This window comes from Spermophilus citellus (assembly GCF_964194105.1).
Source record: "Spermophilus citellus genome assembly, chromosome: 10".
Taxonomy (NCBI): domain Eukaryota; kingdom Metazoa; phylum Chordata; class Mammalia; order Rodentia; family Sciuridae; genus Spermophilus; species Spermophilus citellus.
The window spans coordinates 74823715-74846168 of record NC_138197.1 but is presented as its reverse complement, the minus strand read 5'-3'; the positions used below and the strand labels follow the sequence as shown (position 1 = coordinate 74846168).

Sequence of the window (22454 nt, the reverse complement as noted above, 5' to 3'; positions counted from 1 at the left end):
ATTTAAAGAACATATTTAAAACAGTTGCTGTGTTTGTCTATTGGACTAGCACCATGAGCAATAATAGTAAAAAATGTATAATAAAAAAGGTGACTCATACTTGTTCCATCACATATAGTAAAGGATTCAGTGTTTTAATATTACTCTATGGAAATTATTACTAATATAATAAAACTAATGATGAAGTCAAACTTATTGAACAATTGGGAAAAATGTATATTCCGTGTAAATTTTCAACTGTGCATTTATATGCCAATTTTACAGTGCATATTGTTTTTAGTCTTAAGATTAATAAAATTTATTTTTCTGTTGAAAAATTTCTAATGACCACTACCAAAACCCTTAGATCTAACCATATGTATATCACCAGGAAATAACGTTTTAGAAAAGATTAATTGCAAAACACTAATTTTGATTAGGTGCACATTTTGGAATACAGATATATCCAGAAAATACACATCTTTCTGAAAAAAACTGAGCAGAAGATGATTTTAACAATAGGGGCATTAACCATGTTAATCTAAAATTGTTTTCCTGGGTAATCGGTGAGATTGTAGGTGTTAGGTCTGCATATATTAGAAAAACTAGATAAGTGTGCAGATTCTTCTATCAGGAAATTATAAAGCCATCTTTTTGTAAAGTAAAAAGTATCTGAAAAGAGAATTAGTAAAATATTAGTAAAATGAGTATCCATAAAGGAGATAAGAGTAAGGGGGTTAGCTTGGAGTTCTGACTGCTACATAAAATGTGAAAACTCTTAAAGGAAAACAAAGCGCATGCATATCTAAAGAGTTGTTGGGTTCTTTTTTTTTAATCTTATTTTTTTGGTGGGGATATATATTGTCTTTTTGGGAACTGGGAGTCAAACCCAGGGCTTTGCGAATGCAAGGCAGGCGCTCTACCACTGAGCTACATCTCAGCCCTGGGTACTTAATTATCACTTCAAAATATACACTGAATGTATCCTTTTAAAATATTGTTTAATTTTTTATCACCTCCACCCCCTTGCAGGTCAAGTGGCATCTTGACAGAATTGAACCCATGAGGAACCACACAATAGTAATAAAGTTCATTATTTTAGGACTGACAGAGGACCTAAATTAGAAAATTATAATTTTTCTTTTTCTATTTGTAAATTACCTTTTGAGTGCTACTGGAAATCTTACCATCATCCTTCTGACCTCATTGGATTTCCTCCTCAAAACACCCATGTATTTCTTCCTAATAATTGTTTTCTTCTTAGAAATCTCATTGACAACTTCCTGCATTCCTAGATACCTGGTTACCAGAGTCACTAAGAAAAATACTATTTCCTGTGATGCTTGTTGGGCACAAACTCTTTTTACTGCTTTCAATAGTTTCTCCTGTTGGCTGCTATGTCCTATGACCGCTATGTGGCCATCTGCAAACCCCTTCATTATGCAACTATTATGAGCAGCAGAGTGGTCCACAATCTGCTTGCTGCTTATCACCTCTGGAGCTATTCTGAGTCTAACCCTGGAATTCTGTGATGGCAATATTATTGACACATTTTCTGTGACTACTCTCCTATCCTGAAACTTGCCTCCACAGACACCAAGGGCATAGAATTGTGAAAAAATCGGGGGGGGGGGGGGGCAGATATCTTTGATTGAATTCAGGGGCACTCAACAACTGAGCCACATCCCCAGCCCTATTTTGTATTTTATTTAGAGATATGGTCTCACTGGGTTGCTTAGCACTTCACTGCTGCTGAGGTTGACTTTGAACTTGTGATTCATCTTGTCTCAGCCTCCCAAGCTGCTGGTATTACAGGCGTGTGCCACCATGCCTAGCTAATTGTCAAATTTTATTTTAGCAATTATCACACTCTTGAATACATTGGCACTGGTATTGTTCTCTTATATCAAAATCATAAGAACAGTTCTGAAGAACCCTTCTGCCCAGGAGAAGAAGAATGTAAGGGTTCTGTGTTTGGAATTGAGGTTTCTGATAGCATCATGACTGTGGCATTCTTGGTGGCTAGTGAAGTTTCTGTGCAAAGACACAGAATACCTGGCTTCTAGGAAAACTCCTGTGCAAAGACACAGGATGCCTAGCTGCTGTAGCAATGTCCTACATGAGGTGACTGTGCTAGAGTCTTACCAGCCTCAACCTTGATCTCAGGCACATAGCTCCTGGGAATAAAGTAAAATGCTTGCTAGATAAATACAACGTTTCACCAAGCTCCAGTTCTTCTGGACCTGAAAGCTAACAGTAACTTTAAATAATGGGCTTCTTGAGAGCTACACAAAGTTCCTAACATTGCACATTGCAACTATAGTATGTAACTGAGGAATAAGCTGCATAATGTTGCTAACTCTGTAACCTACCTAATGACACAATAAACAACAATGTAGTTATGGCATTAAGGACCTAATAGAACCTACTGGTATAAATAAATGTGGCCACTTGGATCAACAGCCATCTTTCCTGCCTCTGCATCTTGCATCTGCCTCCTTTTAGTTTTCTTGCAGAAGAAGACTTTTTCCACGTGTTTCTCCCACTTGATTGTTGTCTCCATCTCTATGGAAGTTGTATTTTTATGTATCTCAAACTGTCTTCAAAGGAAAGGATATCTTTAAACAAAGGGGTATCAGTGCTCATTATTTCCATTGCACCTGTACTAAATCCTTTCATATACAAACTAAGAGATAAGCCTGACCCAGCTCCCACTTGATGCTTAGCCACACCTACAGTTAGAAACTGGATACTGACTAGGTCCTGCTTCAATTATAGTCAGCACAGAAAATTGGTGTCAGCCCTTCCCAAACTTGGGTAGTAGAAACTAGAAACCAAGTGAACAAGCTGAGTCTCTTTCCTCAATGGTAAGGTCAGTACCAAACTGATCAGCATTGATCAGGGTGAGCATTTCAGCAGCACAGATCACTCATGGAGATTCCACAACCAAAGGACCTGTGGTTATAGACAACCACCTGGTTCTATGCCATCTTTAAAAGGATCCTGTAGAGGAGAGCAGGTACATGGAGACCCAGAACAATCACAATAACATCCCAGAGCTCTGCATCTTGAACTTCTGTGTACAACTGAAACAACCAACAGACACACCACCATACCTTCCAGTCATCAACCACAGGCTCCTGAGCTGGCAAACCAGAACTGGCTGGCATGAGGTCCACAACAACTAAAGGAGTGGCTCCTTACCCCAGCCCCTCTGGAGAGATCCAAAATCAAAGAATTATGAAGATCTTCTCAATGTCTCAAATCCTAATGGCATACATGTCAAGATTCAACAAGGATTTTCTTCATTTTGGCATGGTTTACTATAAATAACTCTCATATAAACTTTAATAATATATAGTATTTTTTATCTTGGTTGTTAGTTGTTAACCTAGTAGCAAACACTGTACCTTCAACCTGTTTAGATGTATTCTCTCTAATGTTTTAAAGCATTAATTAGAATCATTTCCCCCATCTTTGTTTCCCTGGTCCTCATTTATATGTACTCCTCTTACCCTTTAGTTTCCCTACTACATTATCTGCTACTACCTCAAATCCCCCCATATTTTCTCCTTTTTACCTTGGGGCATACTATTATTTTCTACTTTCCTCTCTCTCTCTCTCTCTGTCTCTCTGTCTCTCTCTCTCTCTCTCTCTCTCTCTCTCTCTCTCTCTCTCCTAATCTTTCTTCATCCACCCTAAGCCCTCACATAATGTCACAGCAATTGTACTCTATTTAATAACTAATTTTTCAACATGTTTCAGAACTTTACTACAGTTTATACCTGGAAAAGAGAACTGTGGAGAACATATCTGCAAGTATTTCATAAGATTGAACAGTATATGGCTTAGCTCTAAAATGACTGTAGTAAATACGGGTTCAGTTGCTTTTCTCAAAGTGATGCTGGTAATTAAAGTATCAATACCTGGATGATACCCAACCAAGGATTCTTAGGAGAAAGAAGCTCATGAAATAGTTCTTTGCTTAAAAAGCAAAGAAATAAACTTCCCAGTGTGAAAAAAATGGAACAAACAACCCAAAACAGCTCTGAACAGTTCAACAACTCTTTAGAGAGTTCCTAGTTAAAATGTTCTATGAGCAAAAAAGAAGATGTATACAATTTTCATATGCTGTGTATGTGTCTGCATTTGTTACAAAGATTTTTTTTTTAATTCTCCCATGACCTATTTTATATTCAAATGGTTATTATTTAATCTTCACATGTTAAAATGGTTTCTGTTTTTCTTTTATTGATTTCTAATTTTACCCTATTAGGATTGAATAAGATATAGGGAATTATTTCTCTCTCCCTCCCTCCTATTTCTCTTTTGTATTTCCTAAGACTCACTTTGCATCCTAAAATATGATCAATTTTGTAAAAGATTCCATGTGCAACTGAGAAAAAAATGAATTTGGTAGTTCATGGATGAAATAGTGTGTAGTCATTGTTAGATCCATTTGATTAATAGTATTTATAAGGACTGAATGTATGTAGCATATGTCTGGGTGACATATATATTTGTGAGAAAGGTGTGTTGAAATCATTGAGAAATATTAGGATTTTATGTTTAGCCTATCTTTGACGTTTGGGGCATAGATATTTACAATCATTACATCTTTCTATTGGATACTTCCCTTTCCCAGAATGAAATTACCATACTTTTTTTTTCTTCTGATTAATTTTGTTTGATAGATTCTTTGTGAGATATGAGAGTAGCTACCCCTGCTTATTTTCATCTTTATTTGCATGGCATATTGTTTCCCAAACTTCTGCCCTCAGCCTGTGGATGTTTTTGTCCATAAGGTAAGCTTCTAGTAAACAACATATGGTTGGGTCCTAATCCACTTTGGCAGTTTAAATCTTTTCATTAGAGCTTTGAGACTATTTACAATTGGTGGGGTTATAGAATGATAATTTTTGTTTCCTGCCATTTTGATTTATTTCTAATGTTTAATTCAGACTTGACTATCCTTCACTTAGATTGTCTTCTAGTGAGATTCATTCATTCATTGACTCTAATTTTTTAAAATTAATTTCATCTATTCATAATACTTCTTTAAGTATTTTTGTAGTACTAGCTTAATAGTCATGAATAATTTTAATTTACGCTTGTGTTGGAAGAGTTTCATTTAACATTCAATTCTAATGGAATAGCTGTGCTAAATATTGTAATTCTGTTTGGTAATAATTATCCTTCGGTGTTTGGTATATGTTCTTCCAAGCTGTCCTGACTTTTTGAGTCTGGGCTATGGAGTTAGTAGTAATTCCCACAGCCTTACTTTTAAGTTTGGCCTGCTGTTTATCTCTTATGGCCTAAAAATTCTAATCTAATTATGTATATTACATATTTTAAATATAGTGGGTTTGGGAGAGGTTTATTCAAAATCTTGTCTATTTAGGATTTTGAAGATATCCTGTATTTGGATTTCCATTTCATCCTGATGGTTTGGAAAATTTCCTGTTACTTCACCAAAAAGGTTATGCATGTTTGTATCTTACTGCCTTTCTCAAAGCCAATGATCCTTACATTTGGTCTCTTAATGTTGTTTCAAATTTCCTGAGTCCTCTGGTCATAGTATATTGCTAGCTCTATTTTCCAGATTGAAAATAGAGCTAGCAATATACCTTGAATATACCTTGACTTTGAGACCTGAAAATATGTCTTCTTTATGGCCCAATTAGTTAGTGATACTTTCAATTGAATTTTACAATTTATCCATTCATTCATTTTGAGATATCTATTTAATTATTTTTCAGAATATCTATTTTTAAAAATATTTACTTTTAGTTGTATTTGGAAACAATACTTGTATTTTATTTATTTTTTTTTTTAATGTGGGGCTGAAGATTGAACCCAGGACCTTGCACATGCTAGGTGAGTACTCTGCCACTGAGCCATAACCCAGCCCTTCAGAATATCTATTTATTCAAAAAAACTTTTACCTCCTTTATCTTCTATCTTGGCTCATTTCTTTGATTTCCTTTTAGTTTATTGATCATTTTAACCCTCTTATTTTTGAATGCTTCACATTAGCTCTTGTCCACTTCCAGTTTTCAGGAGTTATAGACTTTTGGAGGCATGCTAGTTTTTTGTTTTCTCATATTTTCTGTATGTCTTTGTTTAGATTTGTCTCTCTACTCATATGGGTCTTTCTCCCATTGTTGTCTAAAGGAATCTAGTGAGCTTCTTTCACTTTACCTATGTCCCAATCCATGAATATATCATGGCCCATGTCAAGGGGTCCCAGTCAATGTGTTTATAGTACTTTGGTTAATCCCTTACAACTCTTTGAGGGGACATGATGATCACCTATGAATGAAAATAATTAAGACAAAACCTTATGCTAATTAGTCTTAGTCTTTAAGCTTGCTAAACATTTTCTAAAACTTCAACTAATCTGAAGTGGAACATGGGGATTGTACACCACAGTAAGCTTAAAGGTTGGTATGAAAGAGGTGGAATTGCTATTATACTACATATGGCATGTACATCAAAGAGAAAGAAGGAAGAATATAATGAGGAAAAATGAAGAAAGTGAGGAAAATAATGAGGGACAGAAGAGAGGCAGAAAGTGAAAAGTGAGTGAGATTATTAAAAATAGCAAGAATAAAAATTCTAATGTATAGATCCAATTCATATTTTACCCTAAAGAAGATAACACTGGCAAACAACCCCACACAAAAAAGTAAAAAAATAAATAATCCAAATAAAACTAACAATAACAAAAAAAACTAGAACATAAGAAGAAAACAGAACAAAAAATAAGTAAAAGAAAGAGAATAAATCTAAAAAAAATAGAAAACAACAAACTAAACAACTAATCAAGTTAGCAAAAGAAAAATCAAACAAAAAGCAGAACACAACAAACACACACACAAATCACATACACTCACATACTCATGCACACATACACCTACTAACAACAGAACAGAACAAAACAACAAATAGAAATAAGAAACATACAGAAATTTAAAAAAATCAGTGAAAGAGGCAGAAACTGGAGAAATGATAAAGAGAAAAGAGAGAGAATGAATGTCAGAGTAAGAAGAGAAACAAAATAAATAAGTCAGATTAATACAATATTTTATATTAAAAAATGTCAGTGAAGGAGACTCTTTCTAGGAACCCCAGCTACTCAGAGGTCTGAATCAGTGGGGTCACAGGGCTGAACATCCCTTGGTCGATCCCCTGTACTACAAAACTCAAAAATGCAACAAACATAATTAGTGATCATACAATAAAAACAGAGGAAATGTTTTTAAAAGAAAAAGAAACAGAAGAAGAAAGGGATGTGGGGAAGGAGATTAGCCAGGAGAGGAAATAGTAAAAGTAGAGAAAAGGAGGAAGGTTCATCAAAACAGAGAATAGCAGTGTATTTCCAATAAACACATTATAACATTACAGATTTTTAAAAATGTAGAAGAATGGATTAAGGAATACAATTCTTGATAGCTTGGGGGAATCTCAAATCAATACATATGTTGTACAAGTGATATAACAAAGGCTAATATTAGAGAGTCAAAAATTATTCCTTGGTGATGTTTCTGAGATGGAGGGAGTTCTGAGACTCCCTGTTTGGATTATGCTCACTATTGGGAGGTGTAGAATATATGTAAACTTCTACAGCATAATCTCTGAGTATCTCTGGATTACTGCATGTTACTTTGAATAAGAAGGAGCATTCAGAAGGCTAGATGTCATGGGTGTGGTAACAATGTTTTCAGATAATAAGGCAGTAGTAAATTGCAGATTAAACCCAATAGCTTGAATATACTTGAAGAAGCTACCTCAGTCTTGTGCTAATATCAAGCTACAGAATGCCTCACCTGTGACCAGTGGGCACACCCATTAAAATTTACTGAATTTTATTTTGCTTTCTTGTCTTTCCATTTTTATTTCTATTAATATTCACATTAAAAAGTGTAAAGGACTCAATCTCTCAAAAACATCTACCAGGAAAGAGTAATTTTGTTCATTGTTTTAGGGCCACTGCTTCATGAAAAAATAATGAAAGAAAAAAACTCTAAAATTAGCTATCAGGGGCTGGGGATGCGGCTCGAGCGGTAGCGCACTCGCCTGGCATGCGTGGGGCCCGGGTTCGATCCTCAGCACCACATACCAACAAAGATGTTGTGTCCGCCGAGAACTAAAAAATAAATATTAAATAAAATTCTCTCTCTCTCACTCTCCTTTCTCACTCTCTCTTTAAAAAAATAAATAAATAAAATAAAATTAGCTATCAGTAAAATTCTAAACATATTTGTCAGATGACAGAAAAATAACAGTGGGAACTCAAAAAGTCAGTGCCTTCACTGAAAAAATCATTAAGATGGCAAAAAAGACAGAATCAATTTTTAAAAATGATTCTGTTATCTAATAAAAATCTCTCAGCAATTAGGGGAGTGGCTAAGGAAGAAAAGGCAGCAAAAATATGGGAAGAAAATGTAGCATTTGGGGTATCACATGTCATTCTCTGATCTGAGGCACAATGGTAGGTGTGGAGACAGTAGCCTACATTCCTGGTGTACCTGGCTGACCCTAGAAGGCTAAAATAAAACTTGTAGTTGAATTTAATAATGCATTGTGTGTTTTTGGTTCTGCATTTTCTCCAGTCTGCTGGTTTCCAGAGGGACTGTTGTGGAGGCTGATCTCTGTTTCAATGTCCTTGAACGGGAGTATGTTTTTAGGCTGTAGCCGTGTCTACTGAGAGATTTAAAGATATATATGACAAATATTCAAATATATGAAAGGAAAAACCTAAGAATCTACACAGAAGACTGGGAAAAAGGAGGCTTAGAAAAAGTTTTTTGTTTTTTTTGAAAATAGCTCAAAAGTCCATCCTATATACAATGCAGGCAAGAGTGAATTGTGCCTTCCTAAGGTCAGGAACTTACTGATAAAGCCCAAGGCTTTCATCTCTGGCAGATCTATGGACTCTGTGAAAGCAGGAGGTGACATTTAAGTCAGAGTTTCAGGCAGATTGACTTAGTATTATCAAGTCACTGACTCACTATTGAGGGAAAAATAGGAGCTGATATGGTCACCCATGGCAGTGAATACAGTGTTATCAAAGTAGTTTATTAAAGCCTGTAAATAAATATATGATCCCAGCTCTCAACAAGCAACAACAGCAAAATTGGTGAATGGAAAGTATCTGACTTCCAGAATAACCACACTATAGCATTCAAAATTTCCAATTTATAAATTCAAAATGTCCAGTTTTTAGAAACAGTGACAAGGCTTATAAGGAGATAAGAATGAAGGGCCTGTTCATTGGGGTTTGGGAGTGACAAAGACATGAGAAAGAAATTGACAGGAAGTGACTTTCTCAGAAAGTGCAAATATTAAATACACTGGATGGTGACTTCATATCAACAGTTGAATTGTGTTCAAATAACTCTGGAAAACTATGAAGTGAAAACTTTAAGAAACCAGAAGAATGATAAATAAATGGAGCATATCAACCAAATGACAAAGATTAGATGTTCTTGAACTGGAGTATGTTTTAGATCAACAAATCAAATAGAAAGTTTGAAACTTCGAAGGACAATAGCTAACATGAAAAATATGAGGACTTCAACAGCAGAATGTAGCAACCACAGGAAAAAATCAACAATTTTGGATATAGAACAATTGACAGTATGTCGTCAGAGGACAGACAGAAAAAAAAAATAAAGAAAAAGGAAGAGAGCCTACAGGACTTGCAGGATACCATCAAGTGTACCAAAACATGCACTATGGGAAGCCCAGAAGGAAATAGGAAGACAGTATTTGAAGAAATAGTGGTTAATATTCCAAAGTTGAAAAAAAAATACAGATTTATGTATCCAACAAGCTCAATTAACTCCAGTCAGAATAAACTCAGAGAAATATGCAGTGAGACACCTTAAAGTCCAATATCTAATACTGCTCAATTTGGGTTGTTTTTTTTTTTTTTTATTACAGCATTACCTAGTAATGTATCCATTTTACAGGGATTGGTGGTGCACCCTTGTAATCCCAGCTACTCTGGAGTCTGAGATTATAAATTTGAGGTCAATTTGGACAATAGCAAGACTCTGTCTCAAAAGAAAAAAAATGGTGGGGGGTGTTGGAAACATCCTTCATTGATATAGTATCAATGGCAGAGATTCCCTGGGCTTAATTACCTTGAACTGCAAATAAAAACATAAACAAAAAAAAAGAGGAAAGAAAGAAAAGATATATCCTAAAAATTCTTCTCTGGAAAGATTTATATTGATTTTTTTTTTTCACTTTGACATTTGGAATAAATTTATTCAAATGAATCTTGATTGATTAAGAGTATCAAAATTTACTTTATTCCTCCCCCCAACATCTATCAATATCTTCTCTTTATATTTATTTTTTTTTCTATGTATCTCTATCATTTATGTATAATGTATAACATAAGCATTATTATACTATTCATCATTATTTTTTCTATATTCCTGGCTTTCTTTACTTTCTTTTCTACCATGGATTTAACTAAGGGGCACTCAACCACTGAGCCATATCCTCAGCCCTATTTTGTACTTTTTTTAGAGACAAGGTCTCACTGAGTTGTTTAGTGCCTCACTTTTGCTGAGGCTGGTTTGAACTTGAGATTCTCCTTCCTCAGCCTTCCAAGACACTGGGATTATAGGAATGGCACCATGGTGCCTGGATCTCTTTTGCTTTTCTGCTGAAATATTGTAGCAATACACTGGTGCAGTAATTCACTTGCAGGTCAGCATGAGAAAGAAAAAAGAAGCAGAGCAAGCAAAACAGCAGCAGAAAAAAAAAAGTCCTTTATTGTATACAAGCAATCTTTTTATAGTATTGTGAACAAAGAAGGCAGTCTTCCAACAGCAATAAATCAGGTCTTTCAGCTAATTAAACATAGCATAAAGAAGTTTTACTTTCTAAATCAGAAGTGACCCGCTTCTCATGGCTAATCTACTCTCAGCCTGGAGCATGCTGAGCTCTACTCTTGTTAAGAACAGATAATAACATTTTTCTTAGCGCCCCCCCTAGCCCACTTGGCAGAACATCCCGTTTGTAGGCAAGTCCTCCCAAGGACAGTAGACACCTCGTTTTCAAGCATGTCCACTGTTACCTGTCTATACCTTGACAGAATATCCCGTTTGCAGGCAGACTCCATCAAGGACAGTAATAGTAACACAGTCACATCTGATTCTCTACAATACACAAAGTCTTGTGTTGTTTAATTTCTTTGTAAATTGTGTCCTACTATTAGAATTCATAGACAAATAATTATAAGCTAGAGATATTTGTTGCTAATATATATCATAATAAATTACCAATGATTGATAGCTCTTATTTTAATGAATACTTTGGTGTAATATTACTTATCTGATTATAATTTGTAGGTTAAAATACCATGTAAATGTGTACATTTAAGATAATATATTATTAAAGAAAGAGAGGTGGAAAACTGCCATTTTATATATATATATTATATATATATATATATATAAAATGGCAGTTTTATATATATAAATAAATTCAGATGAACAGAAAATACAATTTTAGTTAATAGCCCAACAGAACACATCCTATCCTGAGTTTTAAGAATACAGGATAGTGTCACAGTGTTTTTTAAAATCTCTGTAGGCAGTCATTGAACCAAGTCACAATTTTAAATAAAACCTACAAACATAATTAAATTAATTTTGTTTGGGCCTGGGGATGTGGCTCAAGCAGTAGTGCGCTCGCCTGACATGCTTGCGGCCCGGGTTCGATCCTCAGCACCACATACCAACAAAGATGTTGTGTCCACCGAGAACTAAAAAATAAATATTAAAAATTCTCTCTCTCTTTTCTCTCTCTCCTCTCTCACTCTCTCTTTAAAAAAAATAATTTTGTTTGAAATTAATCTAATAACATTCCAAATCTTTCTCATGTTATCAGAGTTAATGACAAAGAGCAGACTGAAAAACAATTTTATTTCTCAAACTGTGTTAAATTGCAAACATTGCCTTCTTATAGAGGGCAAAAAAAACAACAAAAACATTGTGTGAACATCCAATTGTATATATAAAATTTGCAATAAAGTTTATTGTATCCCTCATTATTATTTTTAAGTTGCACTACAAAATTCATATTGTTATTTGTTGGATAAACATTTAATTGTTAAACATTTACCAGCACATTATTTCTCTTTTCCCACATGCACTGATGGGTCTGAAATTTTGAGTACCATATTGCTTGAGTCATCTACATCAATATGTATAAAGCAAACTCATACTTATGCAGAATCTCCCAAGCAACTACTGGGAAAAAAAAATCCCTGTCAAGCAAAGAGGAAGAAAAAGAAAACCAATTCTTGATGGCTAGAAATTCAGCTATGATATCTAAGAACAGATTCCAGTGAATGGCCCAAATCCAAAAGAAGTTGCTATCAAGTAAGAACAACGTTCTTTGCAAGCACACGAATTCAATATTCTTGTTTATAAATATGTATGTTTTAAATATTCATGCTCTCAGCAAATTTGTTAATTTTCATCTGGTTTTCAGTATGCATAATGCTCTTTATAACGGGACGTGGAATGATCCTCAGTGTAATTCATTAAAAATGTATTGTGATGAAGATACTGGAGCCTGCCAGAAATACTAAAGTCAGCCTTGCAGTAACTTTGAAACTGGAGTCAAAGAGCATGAAGCAACATACACTACAACAAAAAGCTTAAATTCACAATGAAGATATGACACATACACAGTAAATAGTATAGGACAATATTCATGATGTGAGAACCACTGGAGATCAAGGAGAACTAGAAACATACTAGAAGACATTAACTCACAGAAGAGTTTATTTAAATAGGACTTGGAGATTACACCTTTGGCAAAATATTTTCAGAGTGGTCAAAAGGAAAGTTCAATGATCCTTAAGCCTGAAGTCTGGCAATTTTATTAGAAGTCACTCTCATTATGTGAAATCAAAATATTCATACTCAGAGAATTTTAATGATATGTAAATGTAAAATTAAAACTGTGCCAAATGAGATCGAAATAGGAAAAATGAAGAATACAACATTCAGGAAAAGACAGCTCAATAGGGCATTGATGCCCAAATACAACAATGTTGATATGGCATTGCATGCGAAGTTCCATTTAAACTTCAGGCAATAGACTTCTTTACCATTAAATTTTATTTGAAAAACATTTCTTAATCAAGTTCTTAAAGGATTGTTTTACTTGCTGGTTCCTTAAGGAGTAAATAAAAGGATTTAACATTGGGGCAACAGAGGTATTGAGCACAGCTATGCCCTTGGTCAATGCTTCTCCTTCTTTGGCTGAAGTTTTGACATATATGGAAATGCAGCTTCCATAAGAAATGGAGACAACAATCATGTGTGAGGAGCAAGTGGAAAAGGCCTTTTTCCTTTGCTCAGCAGAAGGGATCCTCAGAATTGTCTTAATGATGAACACATAGGACAGAATCACTAATGTTAAGGTTGTAATCAGAGTTAATATGGCCAGGATAAATGCCAAGAGCTCTAGGAGGGATGTGTCTGTGCAGGAGATCAAGAACAAAGGAGAGGAGTCACAAGTGAAGTGGTCAATCATGTTGGAGTCACAGAAATCCAGTTGTAGTCCCATGATCACAGGTGGAAAGATGATGAGAAAGCCGGTCAGCCAAGAACCAAGGACAAGCAGGGTGCAGATCCTGCTGTTCATTATTGTTGTGTAGTGCAGTGGCTTGCAGATAGCCACATAACGGTCATAGGACATGGCAGTCAAAAGGAAAAATTCTGTTGCACCCAGCAGTATGAGGAAAAACACCTGGGCTGCACAAGAACTATAGGAAATGGTCTTATCCCCTGTTATGATGCTGACCAGGTATCTAGGAATAGAAACTGTGGTGAATGAGATTTCTAGGAAAGAGAAATTCCTAAGGAAGAAATACATGGGTGTTTTTAGGTGCAAGTCTACCAGAGTGAGGGTGATAATTGTTAAGTTTCCAGTAATGCTCAGTATGTAGGTGAAAAACAGAAATAGAAAAATGAAAATATTTAGCTTTGGGTCATCTGTTAATCCCAGAAGAATGAACTCAGTTGCAGATGTATGGTTTTTCATTTTTTATTGTTTACTTCTTATAGGTCTAAAAATGAAAATTTGAAACAATGATTTAGTGAGTATGGTACTAAATTTTCACCACTTCTTCTGAATTAGGAAACATAAAAGGCTTATAAAGAAACAAAGAATTAACCAAGGTGTACTAAATTTTTAATAAATATATTATCTACAACAACAACCACAAAACTATGTCTGATGTCCTTTTGCATCACCAGTCATTTAATATGAAGCTAGTCACTGACAATGTCTAATAAATTCATCTGTATAAGAAAAATATACCTATAAAATCAAAAATCTAAAAATGTAAAATATTCTTTTAAAACTACTATGCAAATGAATATGTTTTCTGATTTTCTGTAAATGAAGCATTTATTGAAGTATTTCTTAATTTTCCACAATATTCCAAGATATTTAATAGTCTAACAAAGAATCAGAGCCATCAACACTAATACTTCCATAATCCTAATCAAACAAAACCTAAATTTTCCCAAAATATTATATATTTTACTTTCTGAATTAAATAATATTATTTTATCATTCTATATGTGAGATTCTAAGGGCCAAAGTTAAGTGATGCAGGTTATACAATTATTAGAAGACAGAAAAATAAATGAGGGAAAAAATAGAAAATGCACTTACTGTGAGGTAATCCCACCTGGTAGCAGTGAACCACTGAAACCTAAATGCTAGGTTGCTTTTCTTTGAGTGACAATGTTTGATGCGTTATTTTCAGAGCATGTCATACACTTCTTGACCATTGTGATTTTCTTGCACAATGTCAAACTTATAAAGCATATAGGTGGAATTTGGGCTGATGACTCTTGTTATATACAGTGAACATATTTAGGAATGACTCTAATAGAAAACCTGTTACTAATATCAGAGAAGCCCTGACAGGAAATTGACATAGACTCAAGTACTGCTAGAAGGTGCTACAACCAGGCTTAGGCAACAAATCCAAGAAGGTGAGGAATTTCTGATCTAGGAATGAGTTTATGACCTGATGGGAAATCTGTTGTCCTGGACAGTGGATGAAGCTCTAAGGGCAGTCCCAAGTGATCAATTCAGTTAAGTCTGATCCTCAAGTTTGAAAAGTGTCATTGCAAAGCCAACATTGATAGAAAGTGTCTCTGGCACCAACTTATTACTTAGGAGTAGAAATATGAGCTGTAAAATTGGAGATGGCAGTAGAAAAATGGACAGTTTAGAACTGGTTACAAGGAAGAATTTCAGAGCCAGAGATCATGAATTTCTGGAAAATCTTGAAGAAATAAAGAAGGAAAAAAAGAAAGAAAGAGAGAAAAGGGGGAGAAGGAGGGAGAGCGGGAGGGAAGGACAGACAGACAAGGAAAGAAAAGGGGGAGAGAGAAAGAAGGAAAAAAAGTAATGAAGAAGTGGGATTCTTTTAGTAGTTTTAGTACAATATTTACATATAATTAGGCAAGTAGAGGTGATAAAGGTGCATATCTTTCTTATTAGGTAAGTGAAACTTAGTTCATGAGCAGGAGAGGGCTCATATCATGAATGAGAATCAAGAATCAATAGCTATGGAAAAGAGGTGAGCTGCATGGCTTATAAAAGAAAACTGTAAGAAAATTAATAGTTAATGACTATCCCAGGTTTTATGATTCAAATATCTTGTATCTTTTGTTTTCCAAAAATTCTATTAAAAGAAAAAAATCCTGCCCCAAGATGTTAGGAAAATGTGCCAATATATTTTACTTGGCTCTCACTAAGTATTGTTTAAAGAAAGATGGGTTATGATTTTTTTTTACTGAGTTCATTTTCTAGCTATAAAAAACTGGTTTATAAATATTCTTGTTAAATAAACAAACTAGTTTTACCTGCTTTTTATCTGTTTTGTCTCCAAACAGACACGGGGGATTCTTACTGGAAAGCAAAATTAAAATGTCTCTGGAGAGTATAGTACTGATGAGAGCACCCTAAAGAAAAGAGAATAATTTTAATTAGTCTTATTTTATAAAAGATGTTTTCTCAACATTAAATAGCAGAGATTTGTATAATACCAGCAACAAAAGTGAGGACATGACAGTCTTGAATTATTTTGGACTTCCTATTGTCAATCTCATTTTTTTTTTTCAACCTGAAACAAATGTCTGCCAAAGTCATATAATCCCATAGCATGGAAAATGTGAAAAAAATACTGAAAAGAGTAAGAGGAAAGGCCACATGATATTTAATTTACAATTAAAATGTTTTATTCATTGATAAAACCATATTGAGTGTCTATATTAGGCAGGAGAAAGTTAGTAGATAAGCATATCAGCATCACCAAGATACAATGACAACCAAGAGTATAATACAAAAATAAAGCTCATGAAATTCACAAATTAAAAAAAAAACCTTAAGCACTGTTTTTTTTTTTCACAATAGAAGTAAAGCAAGCAAATTTTATGTGCTGTTTTTGTTATCTGTGTCTAAATTTTCCTGTTGGACAATTTGGGTTCAATTACATTGTTTCAACTACTGAAATATTTGATTACAGTATGTTTAGCATATATTCTTTATCTGAATTTTTTTGTTCTTCTAATCATTTTTATATCTACCAGGACCTGCTATGGCAGGTGAATCTATGTGAATGGGGTAGAAACACTGGTAATTTAGGTTAAATGTCTTATTCAAAGAGAAACTTCAAAAAGGGACATGCTCTTGCTTCTAACCAAAAATATAAATTGGAAGTGCTCCTTCCTTGTTTTCTAAAAATTTGGTAAATGTTTGGTGCAAGCTATTTCAGAACTTTATTTTATTTTATTTTATTTTTTTACATTCTCCACCAGGCTTGTGGGAAAATGTTTTCTTTAGAAGACATGGCAAGTGGGCTTCAATGAAGGCTCCAAGATTTGAAAACCCTCAGGTTGTACCTTTCAAACTCTCTTCTCCAGTAGTGAAAAAAAGGCTTGCTTCTAATGTGACAAAGATGATTTGATGTCCTTGTGTGTTGTGTTATGCAAGATTCTTGCCAGCTTGGTTGCTCTTCAGCATCTTTCCATTGCTGGCTCTGGAGAAACAAGCTTTCAGGAATTCTAAAGCTATCATAAATGTGCTGGCAACAGCCTGAGTAATACTGGATGTGAACTCATGATCCCCAGTTGAGCCTCAGAATAGGGACCCAGCCCACAGGTGGTTTTGGTAGCACTATTGCAACACTTCCAGGTTTTCTACTCATAGACACTGTGAGATTTCTGTGTGTCCCTTTGAGGTGCTAAATTTGTAGTACTTAATTACAAGGCACTGGATATTACTACAGAAGATACCTGACTGCAGGAAGCCACCAGTGAAATGTGTGTGGACCAGATTGTCATGGAAGCCACTGAGTAGAAAACTCTGTTATCTGGGAACTCCCAATGGCACTCCTGCTGGTTTTGAGAGGGTCCAGTGCATTTGAATTTCTACCCAGTTCTGTCAGTGGTGCCTTGCAACTTTCAAGATGTGCATGATCTGCTGAGAGCCAAGCAGCCTGCTTAGGCCCACCTACATCCTGTTTTTCCTGAAGAAGCAAGCCTGAGATAAGACTCCTCCCACACTGAAACCTTATACCTCCCAATCCCCTTTGATCTGTACCAATATATTAAAAAAAAAAAAAGCAAGAATGAGCTTCCATTTTTATTAGAAGCTGCATCCCTCTGGTCAGCTTGTCCCGTTGCTGACCCCACTCAGGAAACATATTCTTGGTGCCCTGTGGTTACTTTCTAGTGTTGTGGGACAGACAAGGCTAGCTACCTAGGGAATTAGAAGGAAGTAGTTTTATTGGCTGCAGCCAGGTCCAAAGGGGAGGTTTTGCCTTGGTCCATTTGTGCCTCTGAACTCCCAATTCAGAAATGTTTAGAATTTCATACCCAGTGTGTATAAAAGGGAGAGGGGGAGATCAAAGACTCACAATCTGCAGAAGTCCACATACAAGTGGACTTTCTACCATTCTGGGCAATCAACCCAGGCCTGGAAAATAAATCAAGGACACTCTCTGAGAAAATCAGTGCCTGGGAAGGGAGCGTTCTCTCCTTTTCCCCCACTAGCTGGTTCCCAAAGAACCAGCTAATTTGTATTATTCACTCTTATCTTTTGGATTGTAAGGGACCCTCCCTAGGACCTAACCACTGTTCCCTGAAATGCAGATGCCTCTGTGAAGGCTTCAGGCCTGACAAGAAGCCTGAGTTAGTCTCCCTTATCCCATTCTGCTTCTGCAAAAACACACCTCCTGACTGAAAACTCTGTTGCAGAAATTCTTCCAGATAGTCTAACAACAATTATGATGAGGATCTCTGGAAAGGTTAATTAAGATATTTTTGTGAAAGAGGGTGTGCCACTACAGTAGTACTACTTTCTTAGCTTTTATTTCTCAGCAAGCCCATCCTCTGAAAGGAACCCTTTCCCTAGTCCACACAGTACATGAGCCAGACCTGACTGTGCCTCCCACGTGGAAGCTTTGTAAGGAAGAGCATTAAGATCCAGCAGCTTGACATCAATTTCCTTTGGACTCTTTAGGACCTGGCAATCTACTATGCCAAATTCCTTATTATTCCTCTTAATGAGAGCAGTTTCCTTCTGAGGTAAACCCTCAGTAAACTTATCAGTTTGTACTATTTTTTTGTTTTTACTTTTTGTCACATCTAGGACTCCAGCCAAGTTGCCTCTACTCCACAAAATTTCTACTTACTCCTTATTTTGGTGTAGACTTTAGAGATAATTTTTCTAGTCTTCTATTTGTGCTAAGGGCTTGAATGATGGGTAATTTTATTTACTTATGTTTTTTAATATATTGTTCTCTAGGTGTGTGAATTTTTTTTAATCAAAGGAAACACAAAATTCATAAAAAAAATAGGAACTACAAAGCATTTTTAATCCCTTTATCTCTTCAGCTAGAAAGATGGTAGAAGTCAGTTAGAAAATGCATGGTAGGCAGCATAGACTCCTCCTGTGATTCTTGCACTGATAAAAAAACACAAACCTAAATGAAACCTTTATCCATATAAAAGCCTCAGAGAAGAAACTGAAAACAGTATACCACTGGCCAATATAAAATTGCTGTCTCTCAGACCATCAAATGCATACTTCATGTCTTCAGTAAAGAGAAGCGCACATTGTTTGGACTTCTATTCTTTGGGTAACATCCATTCCTCTTGTACTTTGATGAAATTCTTCTTTTACTATCTTACAAATGATGTTTAAATGCTAAAGGTCATTACTAAACATATTTTTTTTGTAAAAATACTATAAATGTGAAAATGTAGAGGAGTAACAGCAAGAAACACAGTGATATTTATTACCAAGCTACATTTCTACAATTGTAATAAAGACAACATTGGAATACTCTTCAGAAGTTTTTTCCTCTTCTTTTATATTTTTTTTTAAAACATTGCAGTGATCTGGATTAAATCCAAGGTCTCATGCATATTAAGCAAGTGTTCTGCGACTGGGCTATACCCTATCCTTGGGGGTTTTGCAGGGTGTTATGGTTTAGATATTAGGTGCTCCCCAAAAGCTCACATGTGAGACAATGTAAGAAAGTTTAGAGGTGAAATGAATGGATCATGAGAGTTTTAACCTAATCAGTGCATTAATCCCCTGATAGGGATCAAGTGGGTAATAACTGTAGGCAGTTAGTATGGGACTCAAGGAGGTTTGTCACTCAGGTTGTACCTTTGGGGTTCATTTTTTTCATGGTGGTAAGGGAAATTCTCTCCTCCACCCTTTTCTTTTATAATCTAAATAAAAATCCAGTGTGTGAAATTTGTTCCAGGGATGTTTCCTTTTTCCTTTCTGGACTGTAACTGATGAAAAAACATAAAATATTAATATTATATATGGTATTAATGCATAATCTCTCCATTAGTTACTCTGTTTCCCCTTTGTCCTTGACCCAGATGTAAATGAAGCATATTTACTTACTATCCAGAAAGGTACTCAACTCATATTGGAGATTTTGAACTCACAATGATTTTACCTGTTCTACATTTCAGCTGGCTTATTTGAAGAGAAATCTAGTGTGGTTTTCACCTGAGGTTCACTGAGCTTCAAGTCTTTGGTTGACACTTTTTATTTTATTTTTATAATTAATATTTTTATGATATGATGTCTTGTTATACAGCCCAGGCTTGCCTTGAAATTGTGACCCTCCTGCTTCAAATATTCTGAGTATCATGAGTTGATATCTTTAATATCTTTAAGTAACTTTTTTGCAATTATTATTTTGAATATTGTTTTGTCCTATATTCTCTTTGTTCTTCTGGGATACCAATTCACATGTATATTAGAGCTCCCACGGAATAGAGACAACCATATTTCCTATATTCATCATTTGTTTTACAAATATGTGTGGCCTAATATTTCAATTTCCCTAAAATTTCTTTTATTCCATGTTAGTCATAACGTTCCTTCATTATCAGACCCTATCAATTATTTCATTCTTATGAATTATTTTTAAAATTAATGTGAAGAGAATATATTTATACAATAAAAGTAAAACATTTTCTTATTAGTTCATATTAAATATTAGACATTTAATAAAATATATCCTTATATGATTTTCTAAATTATATTTTATTAAATGCCTATAAAGGGAATATCCTACTCTACTATATGTATCTTAATAAATTACTCTTTTCAATTTCAATTTCATTAGAAATTTTCTGTCTTATTTTACCAATTGAAGCTGTTTTACACATTTTACTGTAATTTTTAAAATAAGGAGTAAGCAAAATATTTAAATATTTTAATGTAATTTTGCATTATTTTTAAAGAAACAATAAATCATTTCCCTGGTTTAAAGGACATGTATACAAAAATGTAGATGTGTTTTCCTTGAAAACATCTTGTTCAATTATAGTTCTATTTTAAGTTACTTCCTAAAATGCTAGTTATGCCATTATTTTTCTCTGTCCATCAAATTCACATGTAAATATTTTATGCTATGAGGTGATGCAGAGACTATAAGAGATATATGTTTGACACCTCCAAAACACATACTATGAGTTAATTTTAGAATATTCAGTGATTAAAAATTATGAACAACATTGTCATTAGCTTGATATTCCTCTCTAAATTCTTTTGGAAGGGAAAATGAGAAGGCTCCCCATAGCTCAGACACTTGGAACAACTTACTTATTCATACATCATTTGAATGCTACTATATAAATTAGACTCCACTTTAATGTCAACATTTCAGGCTTCCCTAAAGACAGTGTAAGAAGAATATTATTAACTTTGATATTTTGTTTCTAGGGTTAATGATGAAAATATCAATTAGTATCTTTTCCCATAAGAATTCCCAAGAACTTTTACCAGTTCTGAGTAAATATGCTCTTTATATAAAAAGTGGAAATATAATGAACAGAAATGTGGAGACCAAACCATCTTCATTCAAGTCAGAATAAGAAAAATAGAAAAAAAGAAGCATCAATAATAAAATAGTATGGTTTTGATACAAATAAACAGCTTAGATTTCCAGATTTTAGGTTAGGCTGAACATGGACATTTACCTTTTGTTGTAGAGAAGTCAGAATAACATGTTGGAAAATGCCACACATGCAGATTGGAGAGCAAGAGATATACACAATGTTTATGTATATTTCTAAATAACTTTGGATCTCAATGTGAACACTGTATCTGTTGAAAGGGAAGCAGCAAAAAAAGTATGGGTTGGAAATTAATTTCTAGACAGTTAAAAAACATGTCTAATATATACTTGGTTATAATAAAAAGAATTCTTCACAATGCATCAGCAAAGAAAACCTCCATGAAATTCGTGGAAAGTAAGTATTTTTTTTTTTTGCTATTTTGTTTTTCTATGCACAAATAAGTTGTCACGTAAACCATTTAATTGCGAATATGTGACAATAGATTCATCCAGATAAACTCACATTTAGAGAAACAAAGAAAATATTTATGTAACATGTAACTCATGATGAAATATTCAAAGAACATATTTCAAAGTGTTGCTGTATTTGTCTATTGGACTAGCACCATGAGAAATGATTTTCAAAATGTATATAAAAAATGACAGATACACATTCCATTATACCTACTAAAGTATTCAGTATTTTAATATTACTGAATGCAAATTATTTCTTATATGATAAAGCTAATGATGAAGTGAAACTTACTGAACAATTAAATTGTAAATTCCATGTAAATTTTCAACTGTGCGTTTAAATACCAATTTTGTAATGCATATTGTTTTTAGTCTTAAAATTCGTAAAAAGTATTTTTCTGTTGAAAAAGTTTTAATGGCCACTACCAAAAACAAAACAAAACAAAAACTCAAACCTAAAAATACATATATCATCAGGAAATAACCCTTTAGACAATATTAATTGCAAAAGGTCCTTTTTGATTAGCTACACATTTTGGGATACAGATATATCCAGAAAATACAC

The 22454-nt window shown here is 34.4% G+C and overlaps 1 protein-coding gene across 1 annotated transcript; it reads right to left on the bottom strand.

Annotated features, from left to right (window-relative positions):
- Positions 1–13125: 13125 nt before the first annotated feature.
- On the bottom strand, positions 13126–14061 carry LOC308658863 (olfactory receptor 6C76-like; the record flags this gene model as incomplete). Its single annotated transcript, XM_081311777.1, has 1 exon — positions 13126–14061. The coding sequence occupies one exon, from the start codon at positions 14059–14061 to the stop codon at positions 13126–13128; it is 936 nt and encodes a 311-aa protein (XP_081167903.1).
- Positions 14062–22454: the final 8393 nt, after the last annotated feature.